Raw genomic sequence first — 21,544 nt, 5'->3', positions numbered from 1 at the left:
GATAATTGTATGTTTCTGTCGTTTGTGAATACTTGGAAAATATTATTGAAGAGAGCAGAGATACCAGGAATCACCATCCACCACCCAGGGGAAGGAAATGGTTGGGTGGGTGGTGGTGTTGGTTTTCGGAGAGATGTATGTTGCGTAAAGTCACATATATTATATGTAGAAATATGTAGCAGTTATGTACATCTGCTTTATTAAAAAAAGCGCTTCAGTGTGGCAGGGGTGAGAGGAAGGTAGAATTAGGAAAGAGAGTTAGGGAGGAAGAGCGAGACAGAGAAAGAGAGGGAGAGAGGTATATATAGTTTCGTAACATGAAAACAAGAAAAACATCTATAAAAATGGAATTAAAATTCAGCAACAGCCAGATAAACAATGTGTTTTTTGATGGAAATGGTTATGAATATTGAGAAAATGGAATTTATTTGCTATACTTTAGTATTTTTATCATTGTTCTTTCACATGAATTACAAACTCTTGATAAAAGTGGACTATCATCATTATGCCATCCCATTGCTTTGTCAGAAATGGCTGAAAAGATTCTATTTGATCGTAGGATAAGACTAAACAATAGCGTCGAGAATGTGAAATAGATTGCAATTAAATCTGATAATGTACAAACTCCACATGTACAAACACAAACTACTGCAATTCACAATACTCCAACAACACACGAAATGCAAGATTTACGAGATCGAATCTTGGACTATGCTGACGGAGGACTCCAACGCACTCGTCATTTTCAAACGGCGTGTGCTAAGGACTATCTGTGGCGGTGTGTGCATGCGGGGCGTGTGGCGAAGGAGAATGAACCTCGAGTTACCTGAGCGGTTTGGCATGCTGATATCCTGACGGTAGTCAAAGCCGTTAGGATACGATGGCTGGGGCACGTGATGAGGATGCTGGACTCATGCCCCACTAAGAAGGTGTTCGGCACTTGGCGTAGAGGAGCACAGTGATCCCGTTAAAGTGGAGTCAAACCTGTCGGAGATCGCATGCAGCCGTGGATGGAGGAGGGCGTGGAGGACTGCAGCCCTAGATCGAGTTTCCTAGAAATGGATTGTACACCTAGCCATGTCAGCTCGACGTGCTAGTACTTGACCAGGCCTAGCAGAAGGCCTGCAGAAACGTAGCAGAATGCTACGTTTCTAAACGTAGCAGAATGCTACGTTTCTAAACGTAGCAGAATGCTACGTTTCTAAACGTAGCAGAATGCTACGTTTCTTCAACAGTGGTACACGAGCAGTTAGTGCCCTTGGTAATTTAGAGCATTATTTACACTCTTTCAACATCTGATTGTTATTCATTTTATTTTGATGACATTTTTTGCCTGTGCGATTGTAGGGCCTGTTAGATAAGTTAGTATACCGACGAACTCTTTTTTTTACATTACCGTGTTTCTGTCGGCTCGATGTGGCGATTTCATATACTCGGAGTTTTAAAATGTGTTGTTAGTTATTTGAACAGTCCTTTATAACCAAATAATCCTATGTATTTTCTTATCGGTTGCATTGCTTGCAGTCTGTAGAAACTGAACCATCCTTTGCCTAATCATTATCGCAATTTTTCTGCTCCGCTGGGTAGGTCTCGACGAACCCCTTATATGTACATTATGGTTTTCCATCATTCCTAAACGTCACAGAGACCCCCTTCTCTGAGCTACTCGTATAGTAATGTAATGCTATGTCCTGTTTTTATTATTATGTCCTGTCCTTATGCTCCTTTCTTTTTCCACTATTTATCCACACTCAAGACTAATTTCCTAAATTTTGTCTGCTATCTAAGATTTGCTTGGGGATAATGTTTAGTAAGTAAGCTGTGTATTAAGCCAAGCCATCCCGTAGCATCTGTTGATCAAAAAACTATTTTTCACGTGAAGAACGAGATTTAAAAAATATTATTTTTACTAAATTTCGCTACCTGCATAAACTCTATTTAAGGCCGTTTCAATTCATTGCCGAACAAAAGATTTATACACGATGCTTATACAATTATCAACAAGAACCTTTTCAAAATAATATTTAATAAATGACAAAAAAAAAAACTACAAAAAATGGGATGCATGGATGTGAATGGACGTCATGTTATAAAAGAGCAATGCCTTGGGCAATTCTTAGACTGGTAAATTAGCAAAAACGCTTACTTTATACTCTGATTAACATTTCTTTTTTTCATTTTGCATTAGTTTAAGATGCATTAGTGCGTTTAGTGAACGTGAAGAGTTACTATCCATATTTAAAAAAAAAACCTTTCAGAATGCTTTTAACCTTACCATCGGTCTGTATTTCGAGTTGCCTCAATGTCAGAATTATCGAACAGCGGAGTATCTATTTTTGTTTAATAATTCATTAATGTAGGCTGTCCACCTTCTCTCTGAGATGATTTAAAATACTTGGGTATCCGGTGGGTGTAATCGGTGTTTATGACAAAAATATATGTTTCTGTTCCTTCCCTTTTAAATGACGATAAGCGATAATACTTATTCTGGCAATCAAGGGAAAGTTCCTCAATGCGATATATAACTGATGGAATAGAATAAGCTATTCAATCGAATTAGACTTGCCCATGTGCGATGGGCTGATCATATGATAAAGATAGCGCTAACAACCTAACAAATAAAGCTTCTTTTAACCTCATCTACACGGACATAGGTTGAACCAAAAAGTTATGAGATAATTATGGTCAACGCGTGGTTCTCAGACAGATACGACACATCATACGTCAGAAAATTTAAATTATATTTTCTTGTAAAAATGTAAAAACATTCGAAAAATTTAAGCTTATAGTAATTTTTCATTTACACTTTGCGTTGGAGAAATTAACCAGATATGTATCGCTAATTATATAAAATCTTGAATTTGTTTGGGTTTTGTATTAAACTACGAGAAATTGAGCGAACAGCTGGATCAATTTTGGAGAGTTCTATCTAAGTTTCATAAGCTCCAATTCATCCAATATCCTTTACAAAGACCATATGGTACTATTCAGCCCATTCGCTCTACATCCTTATCCTGACCCAGTCTTATCACTCCTCCAGAGACTTTGTCTATGTCTGGTCGGTCGACGATTGAAGAAGAACACCTGCACCCTCGTCTAATTCACTCTGAAATTGATTCCATCTAATTGATCCAAATTCAATCCTCTTTGCTTCAACTGGAATCACCGTTCTTCGTCACAATTTAAACCGCCTAGTACGGCTCATTAGCAACACTTCTATAATGTGGGCTTACCATTTTCTACCACCGTACATAAAAGTGACCTCAATACCGAAAGGCATCACTAACGCTGTGTCCTTTGCGCTGTAACTTGTGAAAAAATGCACCTGACAGGAGGGGTGGAAAATGTGGAAAACGAGCCGTGAAAATCAGCATAACCAATTAGTTGCTCATTGCAACGCGTTATGATACATTGCGTCGTAAGGACATAGTCCGGACAAACGGGGGAACTGCGGCAGTAGCAAATTAAATATGACTTATGACATGCGGGCAAGTAAGGTTAGGTTTTTTTTTTTTTAATAACGAAATATGATTCAATTCAACGCTTTGTCAAACTCCGGAACTTGCTAAACGGACAAGGCCAGCAAGAAACAGAGGAGATACGTGGTAGCGGGACACGCTCAGTGTAACAGGATATTAAAAGATCAGTGTCAGGTGTAGAACAACACAGTTAGGGTTGCACTCGGAGAATGACACAAGACAAACTCACCCCACTTTTTTCGATTAGCACAATTCCGGTTGACTTTCCGGAGGAAAAGCGAGAAGATCTGCCATCCGCTATAATACGATGGTGCTCGGGAAAATTGGTGTTTTGTTTGCTGACCCTCAACACGCTAACGTGCGGGGATTTGTCGCTTCCTACACTCACTCACACACAAACAAACTCTCACAATAAAAAAAAGGGTGGACAGAAAATTAATAAAGTGTCATTCCGATGACAAATCTGTGTCTAATTGCTGCGGTAAAAACAAGTCGCAGTAGGCAGAGTGGGTTTTCCTTTCGTCCAATTTCCCAGCCTGCTATGTTTGTGCTATCTAGCGCGGCTAATCCGGTTATACAAGGACCTTCAACCGTCGTGTAGGGTGTCGGCCGGGTGTATTTCCTTCAATCTGTTGAGTTCCACGCATGAAATAACTGTTTTGTCATTGTGCTATTGTGCAGTGTGGTGTTTTACACTTTTTTAAAGGACAACAATGTGTTGCGAAAGGATCGCAGGGCGGTGCCGGTGTAAAGTGGGGTTTAAATTTCACTCTCAAGTTCTCCCTGTGTGTGGTTGAAGTGTAAGTGTTACGAGTAAACGTTTTGGCCTAATTCTAATCATACTAATGATGTATTATTTGGACTTAAACTGATCTGCAGGAGGATAAACACTTTTCATCGTTCGCCTAAACACCTTCTTTGGTTTAGTTTATTTTGTTTTTGATATTGTTTTTGAAAGTGTTTTCACATTCAATTTGGGATTTCAGTTTCTCAAAACATATTGGAGATTAACCCTCCCGTAAAACTTGTGTTTAAGATTAACGAATTATGTTGGCGCCCTGCAACCAAATACACATCTCGTCCTATATTGACGAACTTCACCTAGTTGCGGTGAAAAGTGAGCAACGAAAACAAAATAGATGGTGAGATACGAGCTAGGGTACTAGCTATCAACCGGTCATACTACAGTCTGAGAAAAGCCCTCGAAATGTATAGAACCTTTATAGTCCCAGTCTTAAACCAAACGCTTCTGAGACATGAACTTTCATGGACATAGTCTAAAATTAACGAAACCCTATTAGGCATATTCGAGTAGAAGATCCTGGAAAAGAAGGACAATTGAGGTACTACGAGTAAAGTTTTTTCAGGCAGTCGAAACGCGGTAGGCCAAGGTTGAGACAGTGTGATGGCATTGTTGGATCCACTAGAAGGGCCGGGATATTGGATTGGTAAACGACGGTGCTAGACCATGAAGCAAGCCAAGAGCGTGAAGCAATTAGTTAGTAAGTAGTGTTGAAATTTTAGAAGCCCATTTTTCATCATTTCTTTTATCATCCAGTCCTCCTTCAGATTCGGACTGTAGTAAAACAAAACCTCCTGAGGTTGTTAGGGCTAATGAAAAGGGCTAATGGTGAATTTCATGAATATGTAAGTATGTTATTGATATATTATTTAAAAACATAAACATAGCATTGCAAAAGCATAAAGCAAAAAAAATACTAAAACGGTCTAACTATTACAAAAAAAATATAACAAAAGAAAATAAATATTTTTTAAATTATCAACGATTTTAAGCGCTAAACAATTATCGAATAATAAATTACAATCACAAGTCCTATTGCACTTATGTTTTATAAATATGATTACCCTAGTTTTTTTAGTTAATTCTTTGTGTGAAATTTCATGCAATATCTTAGTCTGACTATCCCACAATAAACTTGTTTGTTTGGTGCCTTTTTATTTGGCCTTACGATCCAAACCTGCCTTTTTGTGGTTTTTATTTATTTATTCAATATTAAATGTAAGCTCAATAGTTGATTCTGCGCTAGGGGATACGGTTATTCGTACGGAATTCCATACCTGTTCCTGCACTCAGCGGCGTCCCAATTTGCAATAAGTCATTTGTGTTTAAAACGTTTTTCCAGAACTATATATCCAACAGTATACCCCATGTAACCAATAAATGATTGCCAAAAAAACTCTCTCAAATCTAAAAAAAGCCTAGCTTTATGCAGAATAAGAATTTATTCCTACCCAGTGGTTACGCAAAATCTACTTAAAAGCTAAGATTTAATCTAATATGTTCTATAAAGTCTTTGATCATTCGAAAAGGGTCGGTTACGATGCACACGAGAGGGATCATATATTGGGATGGATGATGGCACAGGTGTACTACATAGGAAGTGTTGCGGATGGTTCATCCAAAAATTAGCGAACAGCAAACCTAGTGAACGACCGCTGCACGCGTTCCATGTTGATCCTGGAGGCGCGCGACCAGACAACTGAACAGTACTCCAGGATTGATCTGACCAGTAAGCAATACAATGTGTTTAAATATATTTGATCCAACAAGTCGCGAGTCTTTACTTACTAAATCCGCCTTAACAAGCTGAGGGTCCTCTAGGCTCTACTAACTGCTCATTGTCCAAACAGATATCCAAGTCCATGACGACCTTAAATCGGTTGACACGTCGCATTGACGCGGTTGACAGTTAAGGGAACAGCCAAAAGGAACAATACGGCACATACCAGGGCACAGGGTAGTAATTACCTAATGGAAAACTAATCACGGATTCTTTGCTCCGACGGATACTCCTAATCAAGGCAAATGAACTAATCGGCGGATTTTCCTGACTCCAGGTGAGCTTCATTTTGACTTCTCAACTTTTCCAGCCTAGCCCCCCCCCCCCCCTCCCTCTCCTCTGTCTGATTTTTTTTTATTCATAAAGGACGGCCAGGCCGTATTGCTTACAATAAACTTAAAATTAGTATACTCCTTTCATCTTTGCTGGTAGACATTTCCTTCTCCGAGCTGTGAAAGGGCACCTTATCCCGGGTGTGCTCGGTTGTTCCGTTGCGTATATTCCGTCATCCAAATCCAAAGTCGTGTTCATAGCGAGGGTCTTATCGTGTGAGGGCACCTTATCCCGGGGTATGTCAGGCGTATCCATGCTCATGGTCCAGATGGTAGCGGGGGTCTTGATCGTTTTCCATTCCGAAGGTTCCTGACTGTGTCCAATCTTGAAGTCTTCCTCTCCCTTTCGCTGGCATGTCCATCCATAGCATCGGCCGGTGCAATTTCTTCCATGTGGTACTCAACCCTTCACGTATCGTACTCATTCATACATTCATTCATTCATTCATTCATTCATTCATTCATCCATTCATCCATTATCATTCATACAAGCGAGGTACGACATATATACAGACAGACGAACAGTGGGAGTAGTGGGGGGAAGGGGATAATACTAATAATCCGTTAGCACGGCAGAAGAGAAAGATTATTCTAGGGTAGACCTCGTTGCAGTCTCCCAGCAGGTCCCGAATTGGAGTATTTGGCAACTTTCCAATGACCCGGACTGCGTCTAACAAGGCGGGTCGAGCAGCCTCGTATTCCACACAAGACCATAGAATATGATCTATGTCGTGGTATCCGAGGCCGCAGCCACATACTTTGGAGTCGACCTGTCCTATACGCTGGAGATGTGCGCCCAAAGCAAAATGATTGGACCTAAGTCTAGACATCATTCGAATGAACGCACGATCACCTGAGATGCCGTGGAACCATGGCTACAAGGACACTTGGGGAGTGATCGAATGTCTGATTTTTATAGCGATATCCTTTTCGGCTAGGACCTCCGAACAGCTTCAACCGGTACCCATTCATCTTAACAATATACATATCGGCCGGCATAGAAGGACGATCCATAAGGGATTCGATTCGGCCGAGCCATTGCTGAAATTTCGTTTATTCCGAACGACCTGGTATTGGTAACCCGCTTGCCGATACAAAATGTGGAAAATTCAGTTCCTCGACTAAACGGACAAAACGCTGGAAAATGTGTTCTATTGACATGCTGTATACATGTCTAATTGACAACGAAAATACCAAGTGCCTGGTCGTAAGGCAGGAATACTTGTTTAACTGAAAGCCTGGAATAGTGGTTTTGTTAGGTGGCTAGAGGTAGTAAACTAACAAAGTTCTTCTCTTTCTTTTTTGGCACTACAGAAATGTCTTGGCCTGCCAATTTCTAGGTTCCTTTTCTCAATTTTACCCTAAATGTATTGCGTGATATAATCGTCACTAATAAAATATTGTTAACCCTACACATTACTACTGCTATTACTACTTCTACTATTGTAACTATTGGATAGGTAGCTAATATGTGGCCGCGACTCAATGCTGTCGTGTAACTGACAGCATCTGACGTCGAAAAGGCCGTTAGGGACTTCGGCAGCGATCGGGTGATCGATTGCTGTGACTGGGATTCAGGCTGCGGACTAAGACGGTTGTCATTTTACTAGGAGACGACTTTTTAAGCAATGTTGTAAATAGAGTATAAGTTTTTACCCAAAGTCCGAGTGTGCCGTTATACTAATGTGTGTCCTGTGCGTCCCGTTCCGAAACGCAACAGTTTCCATGTGCGTAGGATTTTGAAAATAGCCAAAAAGGCTTGCACTATCGGACACACTACGTGTAGGTGAACATTAATTGTTACACTGTTAGGAAAGATTTTAAATGCTTTTAAAGGACAGAAGGCAGAGACATTATAATTAGGATTCGTTCACGTCGTTCATCGATCATTTTTCCAATTGCTGGACATGTTTGCTTCATTGCTTTCTCATGTTATTTAACGTCTTTGGATATTTATACTTTGTCGGAAAGAAAGCCATTTCTCTGTCACTCGTTTCTTCCCAATATTATTATTTTCAATATCAGCACGCTAGCTACTACAGCTATGACTGAAACTCTCACATGGGTACACATAGAAAATTACTGAAGTTGCGGAGTCCATCTGAAGTGTGTCCATCTGAACAAGGAACATTCCTCCAGTTTGCAAGGAACATTCCTCCAAACTTGCTATACATCTGCAACACCCTGAAAATCATAAAAGATTTTCAGCACAACAATGAACTAACTTTTCGACTAATGGTAACCATCGTGTCTTGAAAATAACACTATAAGAAGGAATTAATTCGTAGTTAAGGAAGCAACTCTTGGCCCCAAAACAAAACAGTTTAAAAGTAATTCGATGCGGTTAGGATTTGAAGAAAAATGGAGCCTCTTTTATTATCAGTTTGCGATATTTATTCACTGTGAAAATTGCTCCAGTAAACAGTACGAACCGGTGGCTTCTAGCTTACATAAAGGATGAAATGCGATATCATCTCTAACAGCAGCTCTACTAAAACAACCCAAACTCTTCTTCAACATCAAATCCTGTCGCGTTTTAAATAGATTATCCCTTTCTCTGTTGCATCTGAATTCAGCCGAACCAGGATGAAATTAAATTTTAACCACCACCATCATGGACAAAATCGATTTTCCTTCTCCGCTAGTGGAAAGCATCAAATCGGCACCACTTGTGACCAAGCCAGCAGCTCCATTTGGCACGCAAGAAGTGGCGTAATGTGTTACTGTCCGGCTGACGGGTCCATGTCTCGTCCTTGGCGCCCGATGCCCGTGTTGTCCTTGTCGTTCGCACCAGGACTCACACACACACACACACACGCGCTCGCTCGGTTCAGCTTGTGGCACCATTCGGTGGCGTTTCTTTTGCAATCGACCCGGCAAGACTCCGGAACAACACGCTTGCCCAACCTGACGCCTGCTCGGTGTGCAGCCTGTGCCAAACATGTTTCTCATGATTGGTCGCCGAAATCTGTTACCCATCCTCGATGGGCGGAGCCAGCTGGGAACGTTTCCTTTTTCCCGCACCAACAGCCAACACGCGGTGGAAAATGGGGTGGCTGACGGGTGGCGTCGCTAGGACTAACTTTTGGGAACAACTTCTGGTGAAGATGGTTGCTTCTACCAATATTTCTTTTTGCGTACCTTTTGCATAGTGAAGTCCTAAGTTAACGCCACACCAGCCCGCCCCGACAAATATCCCTGTCTCGCTTTGCCAACTTAATATCGAGAAAATTCATCCCAATTTGATACGGTGCGATGCTGGCTGGAGCGGTAGAGCAAAGAAGGAAAGAACCATTTTGGCAAGCTGCTACCACCAATCGTGCCCGACGCATGCAGAGGAAAACCTGGTTGGTAAAGTTTTCCCCCTTTTTTAGCGAAAGGACGAGACACGACGGTGCACAGATGCGAGGATATTAAAAATAATGCGGCCTCCGTTTGTAGGATTTTGCCATTTTCACCACAGGATGGACGCGCGCGCTGTCGGATGTTGTTCCGGGGGTGGGAATATTAAATTTCTGTCTGCATTGTTCCGTCAGTCGGTTTACGGCACTCGGCCGGTAAAGATTTGTTCGGTCCGGCGCAAAAGTCGTTCGGTGTTGAAGGTGTTAAGGTTCGCTGAAGATCGCTTGTGAAGCCTTTCCCTGCAAAAGTTAAATTTCAACCATCCGTAATGGTTCAACTAAAATTGTGTTAGAATAATAAAAAAGACCAGTAAAAAGGAGGTAAAACTGATTCGAAAACATTGGAGCAATATCACTCAAACGCACAGGATGGAACCACCTTTCCCGCCGGATGTGGCACCTTTTACGCCTATCTGGGGTCAGGAAAATCCGTCACCGATGGTACATTATCCCGAGCTGATGGCTGGTTTTCCGTGTGCAGACTTAGGTAACTATACATATTCTAGACAAGGATTACATCTTAGAAAATAGTGACTCTCCGAATGTATCAAAGTGTATCAAGTTTGCGAATGTGTGTAAAATGTTGGGTAGAGTGATGTAAAAAAGGTTTCGAAGAAAATGTTATTCAATTTAGTTACTGAGCTAATACAAACTCTTGTGCTCTTGATTGCGCTATATTAAGAGAAAATTATGATTATATGCGGGTGTTATTTCTAATGGAAAAATGTCTGCTTTAAAAAAAATGGACGAAATATTCCAGGTTCCTTAAGGTCGGTCCACCGGCCAGTGATCGATGTAGTAGTTAACTACATTTTGTTGAAATTTGAAGGCTTCACAAGTTTATTTCCTGTAACTTCAACTCTGATCAAAAAAATCTGACTGACTATGTCAGATCTTCTTCGGCCGGATACGATCGGTCGAATATCTATCAGTTTTTTTCCTGGAGAAGGATAAGTCTATAAACAGGAAGCCTTGATTTAGCCGCCCAACCATGATAGTGACCAGAACATTGCACAGAAACTGTGGTGGACGACCTGTCTCTATACTTCAGACCCAGTCTCTATATAGTGACCAGCAAGATTGATAGTACAATGAGCCTCACAAAAGTTGCCACCTGCATCAAAAGTACCCCAAAAAGAATGAAGTGATGCTGTCTCGGTGATCTACTCAAAACGAGCACTGGAAAAAATTAAGCATTTGACGTTTCTTGTAGATCCGAAGCATGCCAGCCTTGATATGTGAAATAATGTCTTGACAAAAATGACGTTGATAAAGGCGACAGCAGCGCGGATCTTCACACGACAGGAACGTGATTAAAATACCATCCGTACCGTTCTTCCCTAGGAAGGACTAGACAATCCCAACTACATGGTATCAATGACTCTCGTAAACCATTCGATGTGACCTAAAACACATGGTTGATTAGCTGTGTTGGATGCGTTGCAATTCAATGGACATCAAGAAGCATTCAAAGGCCCTTCCAATTTCTTTGGGTAGTTAATGGGGACCTTAGCCATGACAATCTGAAAAATTAACTTTCCCAATTCTTCAGCTCGTTCTTAGCCTTGATAATCAGTTGCCAATCCGTCGTAGACACAAAATTATTGTATAAGGTTATTCGACACTTGGACATAGATTGCTTCGAGGAAAGCATGGACGACCAGTTTTGTTGAAATAGTCCATCTAAATTGCTTTATTAGATTATTATAAAACGTATTTGTAACGTGATATTTTTTTCTATTTGGGCGAATGGTCTGACTTACTGACTCACATAAGGTGGTAAGTTCTAGGATTTCTTCATCAGGCCTTAATACACTTGAAATGTCGTCTGATGCTGTAGGATAAAAGGAATCTGTTTTCCATAAAACGATTTGGTTCTTCAATACAGAAGAAGTGATAGAAGTGATCAGATTCCCAGTAAAGACAAAACTTCCAGGATTGCTTTTATTATAGTTGCTCCGAATCAACTGATAACGCCGGCGAGTTTAAACTGTAGATATAACATAAATGTTACAAAATGCAACCATCGGGTCTTCGAAAGAGTAATTGAAAAAAAATTCTTTAAGATAGTTCTACTTTTTTAATACACACGTTAGGGTGAAACTAAACATATAGTTGTGTTGTGCGAAAATGAAGATTTACCGTTGTTTCTACCATTTTCCAACAAACAAAACCAAAAATAATTTTTTTGAACATGATCGAAGATTTTTATAAACACAATGGCTGCATACCTACAATGCCTGGTATGTTGTCATGAGTCGAAAAAGCATTCCATCACGCAAAAATCTGTATAAAAACCATGATTTATAGATGCGGTACGAAACATTCTGAATCTGGTACACACATGACTATACTTCTTCTCCTCATACGACGATGTCATGGTTACATGAACCCTACATGACCGTCCATCTTCTCTATAACTGCAGAAGAATTTTTTAAACCAACAGAATTTAATTCAATTGGCAGAGTCTTTTAACCGAGTATGCCCGTGGATAAGGCAAAGAATATGGAGGAAATGCCTTATCATTATGTTTATTACAAGCGTTGTGAACAAATACGGCATTAGACCGTCATAATTAATTGAAAATTAAAAATAAATAAATAGCAGAAATTTTAACACAATTTACTCTTCTAAAACTATAAACTATGTCATTGTTATGATTGATTCTATGGTCCACGTTGCCCAGGATTTCACATGGAGTCACATGGAGTGTTGCTATCAATTGAGTATGGTTGAAATGGTGTTGTACTGGCAAAAATTAATCGATACTGAATGATCGGCATTTAAAAGAGTGATTTCTATTGCATAGATGGTATACATAACTATGATGTCCATTCAATTAAGCCTTAATGGGATACATTCTATTTGGACATTTGTGGTACCGATGTCCCGGTAGTATCGTAGTGCGCGATACTATCGCGAAACTATCACACGCCAGAATCAGATGGAATTATATATCCTTGCATCGTTTTTTTTCCATTGTAGTAGCAGTTTAGAAGAGGAAATGTTGCCGTTGAACACATTTCTCCAACCATGTTGAAAAGATAACTGGAATTTTGACTAAAGCGAGCTGTAAATTAATGTTAAATATTTCGATCCACCAAGCATATGCATGGACATTTTTGTTTATATTGAAAAGTTATCATTATGGATAAACTAGTAATTTTTTTTTTTCTGGCAATCGTTTTAAAAGAGTTTGAATGGTATTTTACTTTTATACGTACTTTTTTAAGACGTACGGTACACAGCGTTTACCAATGCTGGTGACTCTAAATTAGAAATAAAACTAGAATCCGTAACAATAACATCTAACTATAATAACTTAAAAATCGATTTAAAAGATTAATTATTAAATTCTCAATACTTATCCGTTACATCACGTTATTCCAGCTGATCCTTGCTACGTATAAACATATGTGAAATTATCACTTGTCAACGAAACTAATTATTAAAATTTGTGCGTTTTTTATACATCATGATGCATTATTTTATTTCTTTTGAAAACTGTACATTGTTTTTTTTTGTTGATTTATTAGGGAGAAAATAAAAAAGGTGAGAAGGACTAAATGCATAAATGATATAGAAAAATATAGTGTGTTCGTATAGAATACCTAAGCGCATACTGTTAAAAATGAAACTAATTTGTAGTCTAATATTTTCTGGTCTGATTAGTTAACCAGCAATATGCCGAAGTTTAATCTTAGTCCCAAAACTTCCTGTTATGGAATACAAAGGAAAAAGGTTTTCACTGTATCACTCAGTGGATTGTTTTAGATTAATAATGGAATATTGCAAGTCCGTTGAGGAACTTTTGCAACCATATAGTGGAATCTTGCATTTAGTGAGGGAAAATTTGCTACTCGATTTCAGAGCCTTGCAATTAAATGTGGAATTTCTACCAAGTGCTAAGAACTGCTTTGCATCAGAAGTAGAACATTCTCAGCTGGCGACCAGATCGTGCAAATGGTGGACTCTGATAACAATCAAAGATTCGAAACAGATTTCCATCTGACGATTAATCAACTCAAAAATAGTTTAAGACAACTTCTACAACGACTGTTCTATATTTATTTTTATTTTTCATTTATTTCTAAATGCAATCATTGTTCTCTTGTGTTCAGGTGTAGGTCTCTTAGTTTTAAAGTTTTCTGCATGTTTTGTGCTTAGTAGGCAATATCTGCCGGATGACTGATTATGTTAATAATAACAATAAATTGTATTGCAAATTTCCCACGAGTGAATGCTAAATGCCATGACATGATGCAACAACGTGGTTGAAATATTTCACTGTCCATTTGAAACATTGCCTTAAATGATTCCAAAACTCGATTCTGCATTTTTAAAAATGATTTTCACATCATTCTTAATATGGCCTGCATCACTATCATAAGCACTTATTAATACGGAAAGACTGTAAAGTACATTACAAAAAAAATGGATACAAGAAAACCGTTAAAGTAAAAAAGTTAATAAATAGATAAAATGGGTATCATTTGTCGTAATAAGTGGTTGACAAAATTATCCGAAGATTATTAACATTAAACCTAAGATCGGCAATAAGATCTTTGTTCATGGTCCTAAATTTCGCTGCTAATACAATTGTACAAATGTTTGTATATATTGACAAACAATACTGTGTTATAAATAGTAAGGTGGTGTTATGCGCTTGTGAAAATTCGATTCCTTTAATACAATGCATAACGCTTAAATCCATTAAACTTGGGAGCCATCGGAAAGGCAACTCGTTCTGACTCTAAATCCCGACAGAACCATTCATCCGTTTTGTAGGACTTTCTTTAACAACCAATCATTAAATCAACTACGTACAACACTACTTACCCGATTGAACTGCAATCACTCCCGGCAACAATAATAAAACGGATCTAAAAAATAAGAAACATTAAATCCAATTTTCGAATAACATTGCTTGCGGTTTGGATGAATTTTGAATTTGAATCAAATGAAATGAAATTTTGTGCTGAAGACAAAATGAAACAATTGCCAGGGATTGAGTTACATACCAGTTGTCGCGTTGCGTCTCCAACCAACGCAGGATAAAACGGTAATTGAGATTGAAAATGGATTTGATGAGGGATTCTGTTCGGATACTGTTTGGAGCTTTCTTGTTTTTGATCGTTTGAAGCGAGTTATGTTGAAATCTATTAGCTTTGGTTGAAGAGAAAAGCATCCTTTTTCAATGTAGAAAACAGTTGACAGACAGGTTCGAAAAGCAGAAATTTTGATCGGGAAGCACGTGGACTGGATTTGAGATTGATAGACGGTGGAACATATCGGCCACTGATCACACTCTTTAACTTTTGTGAGCGAAAAAAAATAAACACGATCGGCAGCGTACGATTCGTTATTTACTACACAGTGTGTTTAATGATTATTTAGAACAGTTTCTTTTTGCTCCTGTAGCTTAGATCTCCATACATGTTGTGACATTCATTGTAAAGTAAGGATGACTCACCAGCTGGGGCCATCTGCACGATGCATACATTTTATTAGCTCTTTTGAACGTTGTACCATCGTTAACGGACGGTATGACGGTGGTTTGAGATGGATTTTTTGTGTGGATCGCTGTTTGAGATGCTGATCGCAAATTGTATTGACAATCTTGGTTTGTCGTTCGAGCTAGTTTTTTGGATCTTGATAGGGGAAATTTGAGGGCGGTCGATAGTTTTCGGATTTTAAACGGATTTCTTTCCCTTCTACCCACACTCCAGCGATCTGGCCCCGGCAGCAGGTTGGCAGTTTCGTCAGTCAACGGCTCTCACCACGCGGTGCCCAACCGGCCCCGGCCAGCGGTGGTTCGACGAAGAAAACACGCCGCCGGGTAGCATCGATGGCACAGCGCCGTGCGGCCAACATACGCGAGCGGCGTCGCATGTTCAACCTGAACGAAGCGTTCGACAAGTTGCGCCGCAAGGTACCTACGTTCGCGTACGAGAAACGTTTGTCACGCATCGAAACACTACGCCTAGCGATCACGTACATTGGCTTCATGTCGGAGCTGCTGGCCGGCACGCCAACGCATGACGGCCGTTCGCCCGAACTGTACCCGGGTGTGTTGGCGACGACCGCACACCACACACCACACCATCACTATCATCACCATAACCACCATCATCATCATCACCAGCAGCAGCAACAGCACAACAACCATTCGTCTTCACAACATCAGCAGCAACAGCAATCGCACCATCATGCGCACCTTCATCACCAACAGCAACATCACAGCCTACATGGATCCACGACGGCATCCACCGCCGCCGGTACAACCGGAGCAGCAACAACCACCGCTCACCAACACATGCACCACCCATCGCTACAGCGAGCGGCCGTTGCTGCGGCTGCAGTTGCCGCTGCTGCTGCAGCTGCTACCTCCACGGGCAGTGCCGTCAACGGTACCGAGTACCATCCGGGATACGGATCCGGAAACGTCGTACCGCCGCATCACGTGGTTTGAGAAAAAAAAAATGCGCTAGTTGAATTGATGGGATGTAACAATTGACCATAATTGTTGATGCTGAATTGTTGTTGTGTTTTGGGTGTTGGTTGCAGGTGAACAGAATGGAGCTGTGTTTTGTTGACTGACGACGATACCAACGCATTAGTTTCTTGTTTTGCTTTACACACACATTGTGAAACGAGCACAATTATTATTGATTTGTTTCGTACTTTTTTTTTTGCTACCGCCACTTCGATCGTTTTGCTTACTCGACCGCGAGATACATGATTTTTGTTTGGCGGTATAACTGTTCCCACTATTTTTTCTCTTTTCTCTCGATCCGTCCTATCCGTATAAAAACCAATAATTCTGTAAAAAAAAAGTTCTCACACATACACGAGGAGAACATCTTCATTGTACGATTCACGATCGTACGCACGGAACTACAGCCAACAAACTAATGTACATAACAAATGCTACTCTTCCAAGCATTCTTGCCGCATCTGGCTCGTCCTCTTACGTAATTATCCCTAAAGCATCAAAGGATATTCGTTCTCGCCCTATTTTGTAGTAGCAATTTTAGTAGACTTTTTTGTTTTGTTGATAAATTTCATCCTCCTATTCATCTGTTTCTCTCCTATCATTTACAGTGAAAAGTCTCCTCTTTTTTTGCAACAGTCTATGTAAAAGAAAAAAAAAGGTTTTTTTTGTTTAGTGGGGGACTTTTTGTTTTCATCACGATTTATCTCACACGGACATGCAACATTTTGCTGTCTAGTTTCTTTTAATTCATCGTTTGCTACGCAGATTTTACACACTATCAATATATGTGTGTGCGTCTCTATTGACAAAATCTGCTTATTAAGGGAATTTGTGTTGACAAAACCCTTAATAGTGGTCATTAGGACAGATTTTGTCAATAGGAGGTCATATACATACATTAAACCTGTCCTGTCGCTATATCTTCGCTCACTCGCTTCTACACGACACGATACACGGGGTTTGCTCGCGGGTCACTCCTATCATTGCCCCGGTATAATTTTTTTCTTGGAGGGATTTGCTTTATAAGAGGCAGGTGATTTAAAGTCTGTTCTATTGAGTTCAGGTAATTAAATTTGTGTTAAAAAAAAGTTCATATTAAATGTGTTATAAAAAAACGCTCTAAACAAATAAATGTACGGTTCAAATGTTCAACCAAAAAATGGTACACAATAAGTAAAGGAGAAAAAAAGAACGGGGATTGATGGTATATGGTGCGGTGAACACATGCGCTATTTAACCCGCTCTTGATAGAAGTTGACTGACTGATCTGGTCCACTTTATAGTCCGGATGATTTTGAAGTTGAAGTTGTATGGTGGGAATGCGAGAAGACGATTGTTTGTTTGTTTGAAGCTGATCATTTTGCTGATCGTCTTGAGTGAATTGTTGAAAGAAATGAAGGGTATTGATTTTTTTTTGTTTCTAACTGCGCCCTCTTCGGTTTTCATACTACTATTCCGATGTGTGGCTGTGTTCGCGCCTAAAAAAAGGTAAGAAGAAAATATTCAACACATGTATAACTAAAAAAAAAAGAAGGATGATTGTTTTGGTGGTTGGTAGCCTTCCTCCGCCCGGGTTTTTGTAAAAGATGGATAGGATGGAGCCCCACTCATGCACACGCACACAAACGCCGGGTGTGTTCTATTCCGAGTCCGACGAGGAGTAGCACACGCGTCGCTTTTTACGCTTCTTGTGATGCGTACTGCCATGCCGGCGATGGCAACATCGATCGGCACTGGTTGACGCGGCAGCAGTAGCGACCGCCGTCGGTGACACACGTTTGCGCCGGTCAGCCCTCGGTTCGTGTGGTTTGCTGCGGCTAAAATCGACCCGCACCTTGCGCCCTTCGAGCATGGTACCGTTCAGCTTCCGCTGCGCTCGGCGTGCATCGCTGGCATGCTTAAAATAGATGAACGAGTAGCCACGGGACACGTTCGTTTTGCCATCGTATATCAGCTTGATGTCTTTCACGTGCCCGTACCGGGAGAAGAGCTTCATCAGCGTCTTTTCCGTCGTGTCCGGGTTCATGCCGAAGATGCCGAGACAGCGGTTCTCTTCGTTCGAGCCGCAAAGGATGCGCCGTACCTCGTTCACGCTCCGGTTCGACAGTTCCGACACGCTGGACGAGCTGCTTTCCGACGACGAGCTGGAATCACTCAGCAGTGGCGTTACGCGGCGCCGCTTTCGCTTCCACCGGCGGTAATCTTTCGAGGAGTAATTGAACGCTTCATCGTACGCGGAGTAAAACTGTTCCAGCTTTTCGTCCACCTCGAGCAGCATGTCGCGCAGCAGCCGAACCTCGTTCTTTGTTATGTCGAAGATATCGATCTGCTGCAGCGGCAGATTCCGGCGTAACATTTCCACCCGCATTCTGTTGCCGTTGAACATGTTGTTGTTCATTTCCAGCGCACATTGTGTTTCACCCTCGTAGTAGAAGCCCACGTATGCGGTCCCATGTGTCGGTATAAGAATGCCGTATATTTTGCCAAATCGTCGAAACGCTTCGTACAGCTGCCAGTCGGTTGTGTCTACAAGAATGCAATAGCCCGAACAAAAAAAAAAAAAAAAAACAACGGGAAAAAGTGGGTTAGAAAATGTGTGTGCGTGTGTGGAGCCGGTTTTGAATTCTTCCAATCGCATTCATGTGTTCCGCAGCTGTGGTAACCATGTGTGCACTTGCTCTTATTACCCCGGCCCTGTCCCGTGTCACGGGTAGTAAGCTAAATGCGGTTTCAAATGCGATCGGGAAGAAGCTTCCCTCCTCTACCTACCGTCACGTATGTTTCGCACCATTATCGATACGCTCATGTCGAACCATTGGTCCTTGAATATCTGCATCACGATCAGTATCGAGTCGTGGTAACGTATCCGGTCCCATTTGGCCGCTTCCTTCGCGTGCCGCGAGTGCCGGAAGCGTACGAACGCTACTTTCGTGTTTATGTCGGTCCTATGCTCGCCGTACCAGGCGACGCGTTCGATCCGGCCGGCGTACTTGAACAGCTCGATCAGATCGGTCAGCATGATGGTTTTCGGCAGGTTACCTACGTACACGATGTTTTCCAGCAGCTCATCAAACAGTTGATCATTTTCGGTTAACCGCGGCACTTGCGGTTGGGACGTCGACGGTTCGTTCATAGCTGGCTGCCATAGAATATCACCCATAGCGCACGGCACTATACGTACACAACAACAACACCGTGGCTACAGTAAAAATGTGCGTCCAGCACCAGGTTTGTGTTGCACTTTATGATAAACGCGATAAATAAAAACACACTCATCAACCTACAATGCGGGTATAGCTTTGGTGGCGCACGGCTGCAAACAATAGGTACACTTTCTTTGATATTTACAGCAAAACCTCGCTTATCCGTAAGCTGTCGTTTGTGTGGTGAGAAACAAAGCTGCTCGAACTCGGCACCCGCACTCGCTGCATAGTGAGAAGCGGTTTTGCTCGTCAAAAAGTGAGACAACTGCTCGAAACAAATGGGACAGCCCGGATAAAGCGGAGAAAGCGATTGACGTATGGAAGTTCAGGCAGCTTTCTATCAAATGGCAGAAATTTGAAAATATTTCAAGATTTCTAAGCAAAAATAACCGTTACATAAATCATGCCGGTAATGGAAGAGCGAGCAGGGTTATTAATACTTTATCACAGAACTAATTTAGAAACATCAAAGGCAAAGAAAATTAATAACTATGTTTGAACACACATTTCCACACTTTTAATAACTGCAATTTAAAATATACTCGTGTTTGGTGATATTTCTTATTTAAGTGCTTTAGTTTATACGGCCATACCATCCTTCACGAAATAAAAAAAAATCCTTGAATTAATTATATGAAAATTATAATAAAAAATCTTGCCGTTGCACGACGCACCAACTTCATGCGTTATTGAGTTATCAATTATCTAGTTATCTGTTTCCCCAGAGCTAAATAATCAATCGTACCTACCGATGAAAATCCTCGGCGGAATTCAGGACAAGCCCAGAAGTGTGATAAATCGGAGACGCTACCAGAATTTTTTTCTTTACTTAATCATCTGCTGGTCATATAGGTCGTGGTGAGACGAGATCAAGACGTGATCTAGATTGTCGTTAAGCCAAGAAGAAGTAGATCAACAGCAATGACTTATTAGAGACTGTTTATCCGTCCTGTAGTTCGATAGTTATAGGCAGTCCTCGCTATGACGTAGCGATTGAGATAAGATTTTATACTAAGTCCTGACGTATGAAAGATGCTGCAATTACGCCTCTCTTCTGTACTAGTTCCCAAGTACCTCTAAACATAAATCAGGAATAATATCTTGCGCCCATGTGTCCTCTCTGCTTAACATTAAGCTTCAATTTGGAGTATTATGGGGAACTTCGGAAAGTCATGAATAAATACACAAATTAATAAAGAAAAATCGAACGAACCTACAATATCCATTCCACTGTTTTCTGTAAATATCCCGATAGCATTTATTTGTGAATAAAATGTCACTTCGGACCGTTCAAAATATTGTAGTGAAAAACCACTAGAGAAAAAAAAGTTCTGGAAAATTGGAACTATTGTGTTCAAGGTTCCTTTTATTCTGTCACGTGGTTGAATTCAAATCAACGACCGTTAGATTATCCACGCTTTTACTCACTAATTGATTTACTTACTTATCAGGCGCTACGTGTATTCCACGGTCCATTATCCCAACCAATCTGACGGACGCATCAACGCTATCACTTCGTCTTCGTCAGTCTGAACCTATCAAGCCTCCTCTGTCCATGTGAACGGTCTAAAAAGACTGGCGGAGCCACCAGATCCTAGCGAGTTTTATTCGCTACTGACTCTGGAGTGTTGGAAAGCAGCTTGAATGAAACTCCGAAGCACGAAGTTGTTTTTTTTTAAGTTAGAAATTTACACTGATGAGAGTTAAATATCATGAGACTGTAGAAACACTCTCAAGACTTTAAGTTCTACAAAGATTAAAAAATTTTACTCTTCTTCCTCCTGTCGTTTGGCACTAAAATCTCAATTACCTAGACCTAGAAAGTCACTACTAAGTCCTACCGACGAAGGAAATAAGCAGGATAGGATTTGATATTAGATAAGGGACAATAGTGTTATCAACTGGCGCCACCGGCTTAGCAAACATAGATGGTGAAAATAGAAACAAAAAGAAAGTAAGGAGACTACGGAAATTAAACTATCAAATAGATCAACCCGAACTATGATCATACTGCTCATCATCATATCGTTGATTAAAAGCGTCATTCTAT

General features: G+C 40.7%; 3 protein-coding genes across 3 annotated transcripts in view; 1 reads left to right on the top strand and 2 right to left on the bottom strand.

Moving 5' to 3' along the window:
- LOC126558621 (serine/threonine-protein phosphatase 4 catalytic subunit) overlaps positions 1-21,544 on the bottom strand; it is a 161,615-nt gene that overhangs the window by 57,357 nt on the left and 82,714 nt on the right. The gene's annotated exons all lie outside the window — the stretch shown is intronic.
- LOC126558715 (protein Fer3) lies at positions 10,164-16,267 on the top strand. Its single transcript, XM_050214770.1, has 2 exons — positions 10,164-10,281; positions 15,525-16,267. Exons 1-2 carry the CDS (start codon positions 10,164-10,166, stop codon positions 16,265-16,267), a joined length of 861 nt encoding a protein of 286 aa, XP_050070727.1.
- LOC126558104 (ELAV-like protein 4) lies at positions 17,931-19,475 on the bottom strand. The gene is made up of 2 exons (XM_050214056.1): positions 19,061-19,475; positions 17,931-18,817 (listed from the first exon to the last, which is right to left on the bottom strand). The coding sequence occupies exons 1-2, from the start codon at positions 19,449-19,451 to the stop codon at positions 17,931-17,933; spliced, it is 1,278 nt and encodes a 425-aa protein (XP_050070013.1). The 5' UTR covers positions 19,452-19,475.

Source organism: Anopheles maculipalpis, chromosome 2RL, assembly GCF_943734695.1.
Source record: "Anopheles maculipalpis chromosome 2RL, idAnoMacuDA_375_x, whole genome shotgun sequence".
Taxonomy (NCBI): domain Eukaryota; kingdom Metazoa; phylum Arthropoda; class Insecta; order Diptera; family Culicidae; genus Anopheles; species Anopheles maculipalpis.
This window is presented reverse-complemented; position numbering and strand designations above follow the sequence as displayed.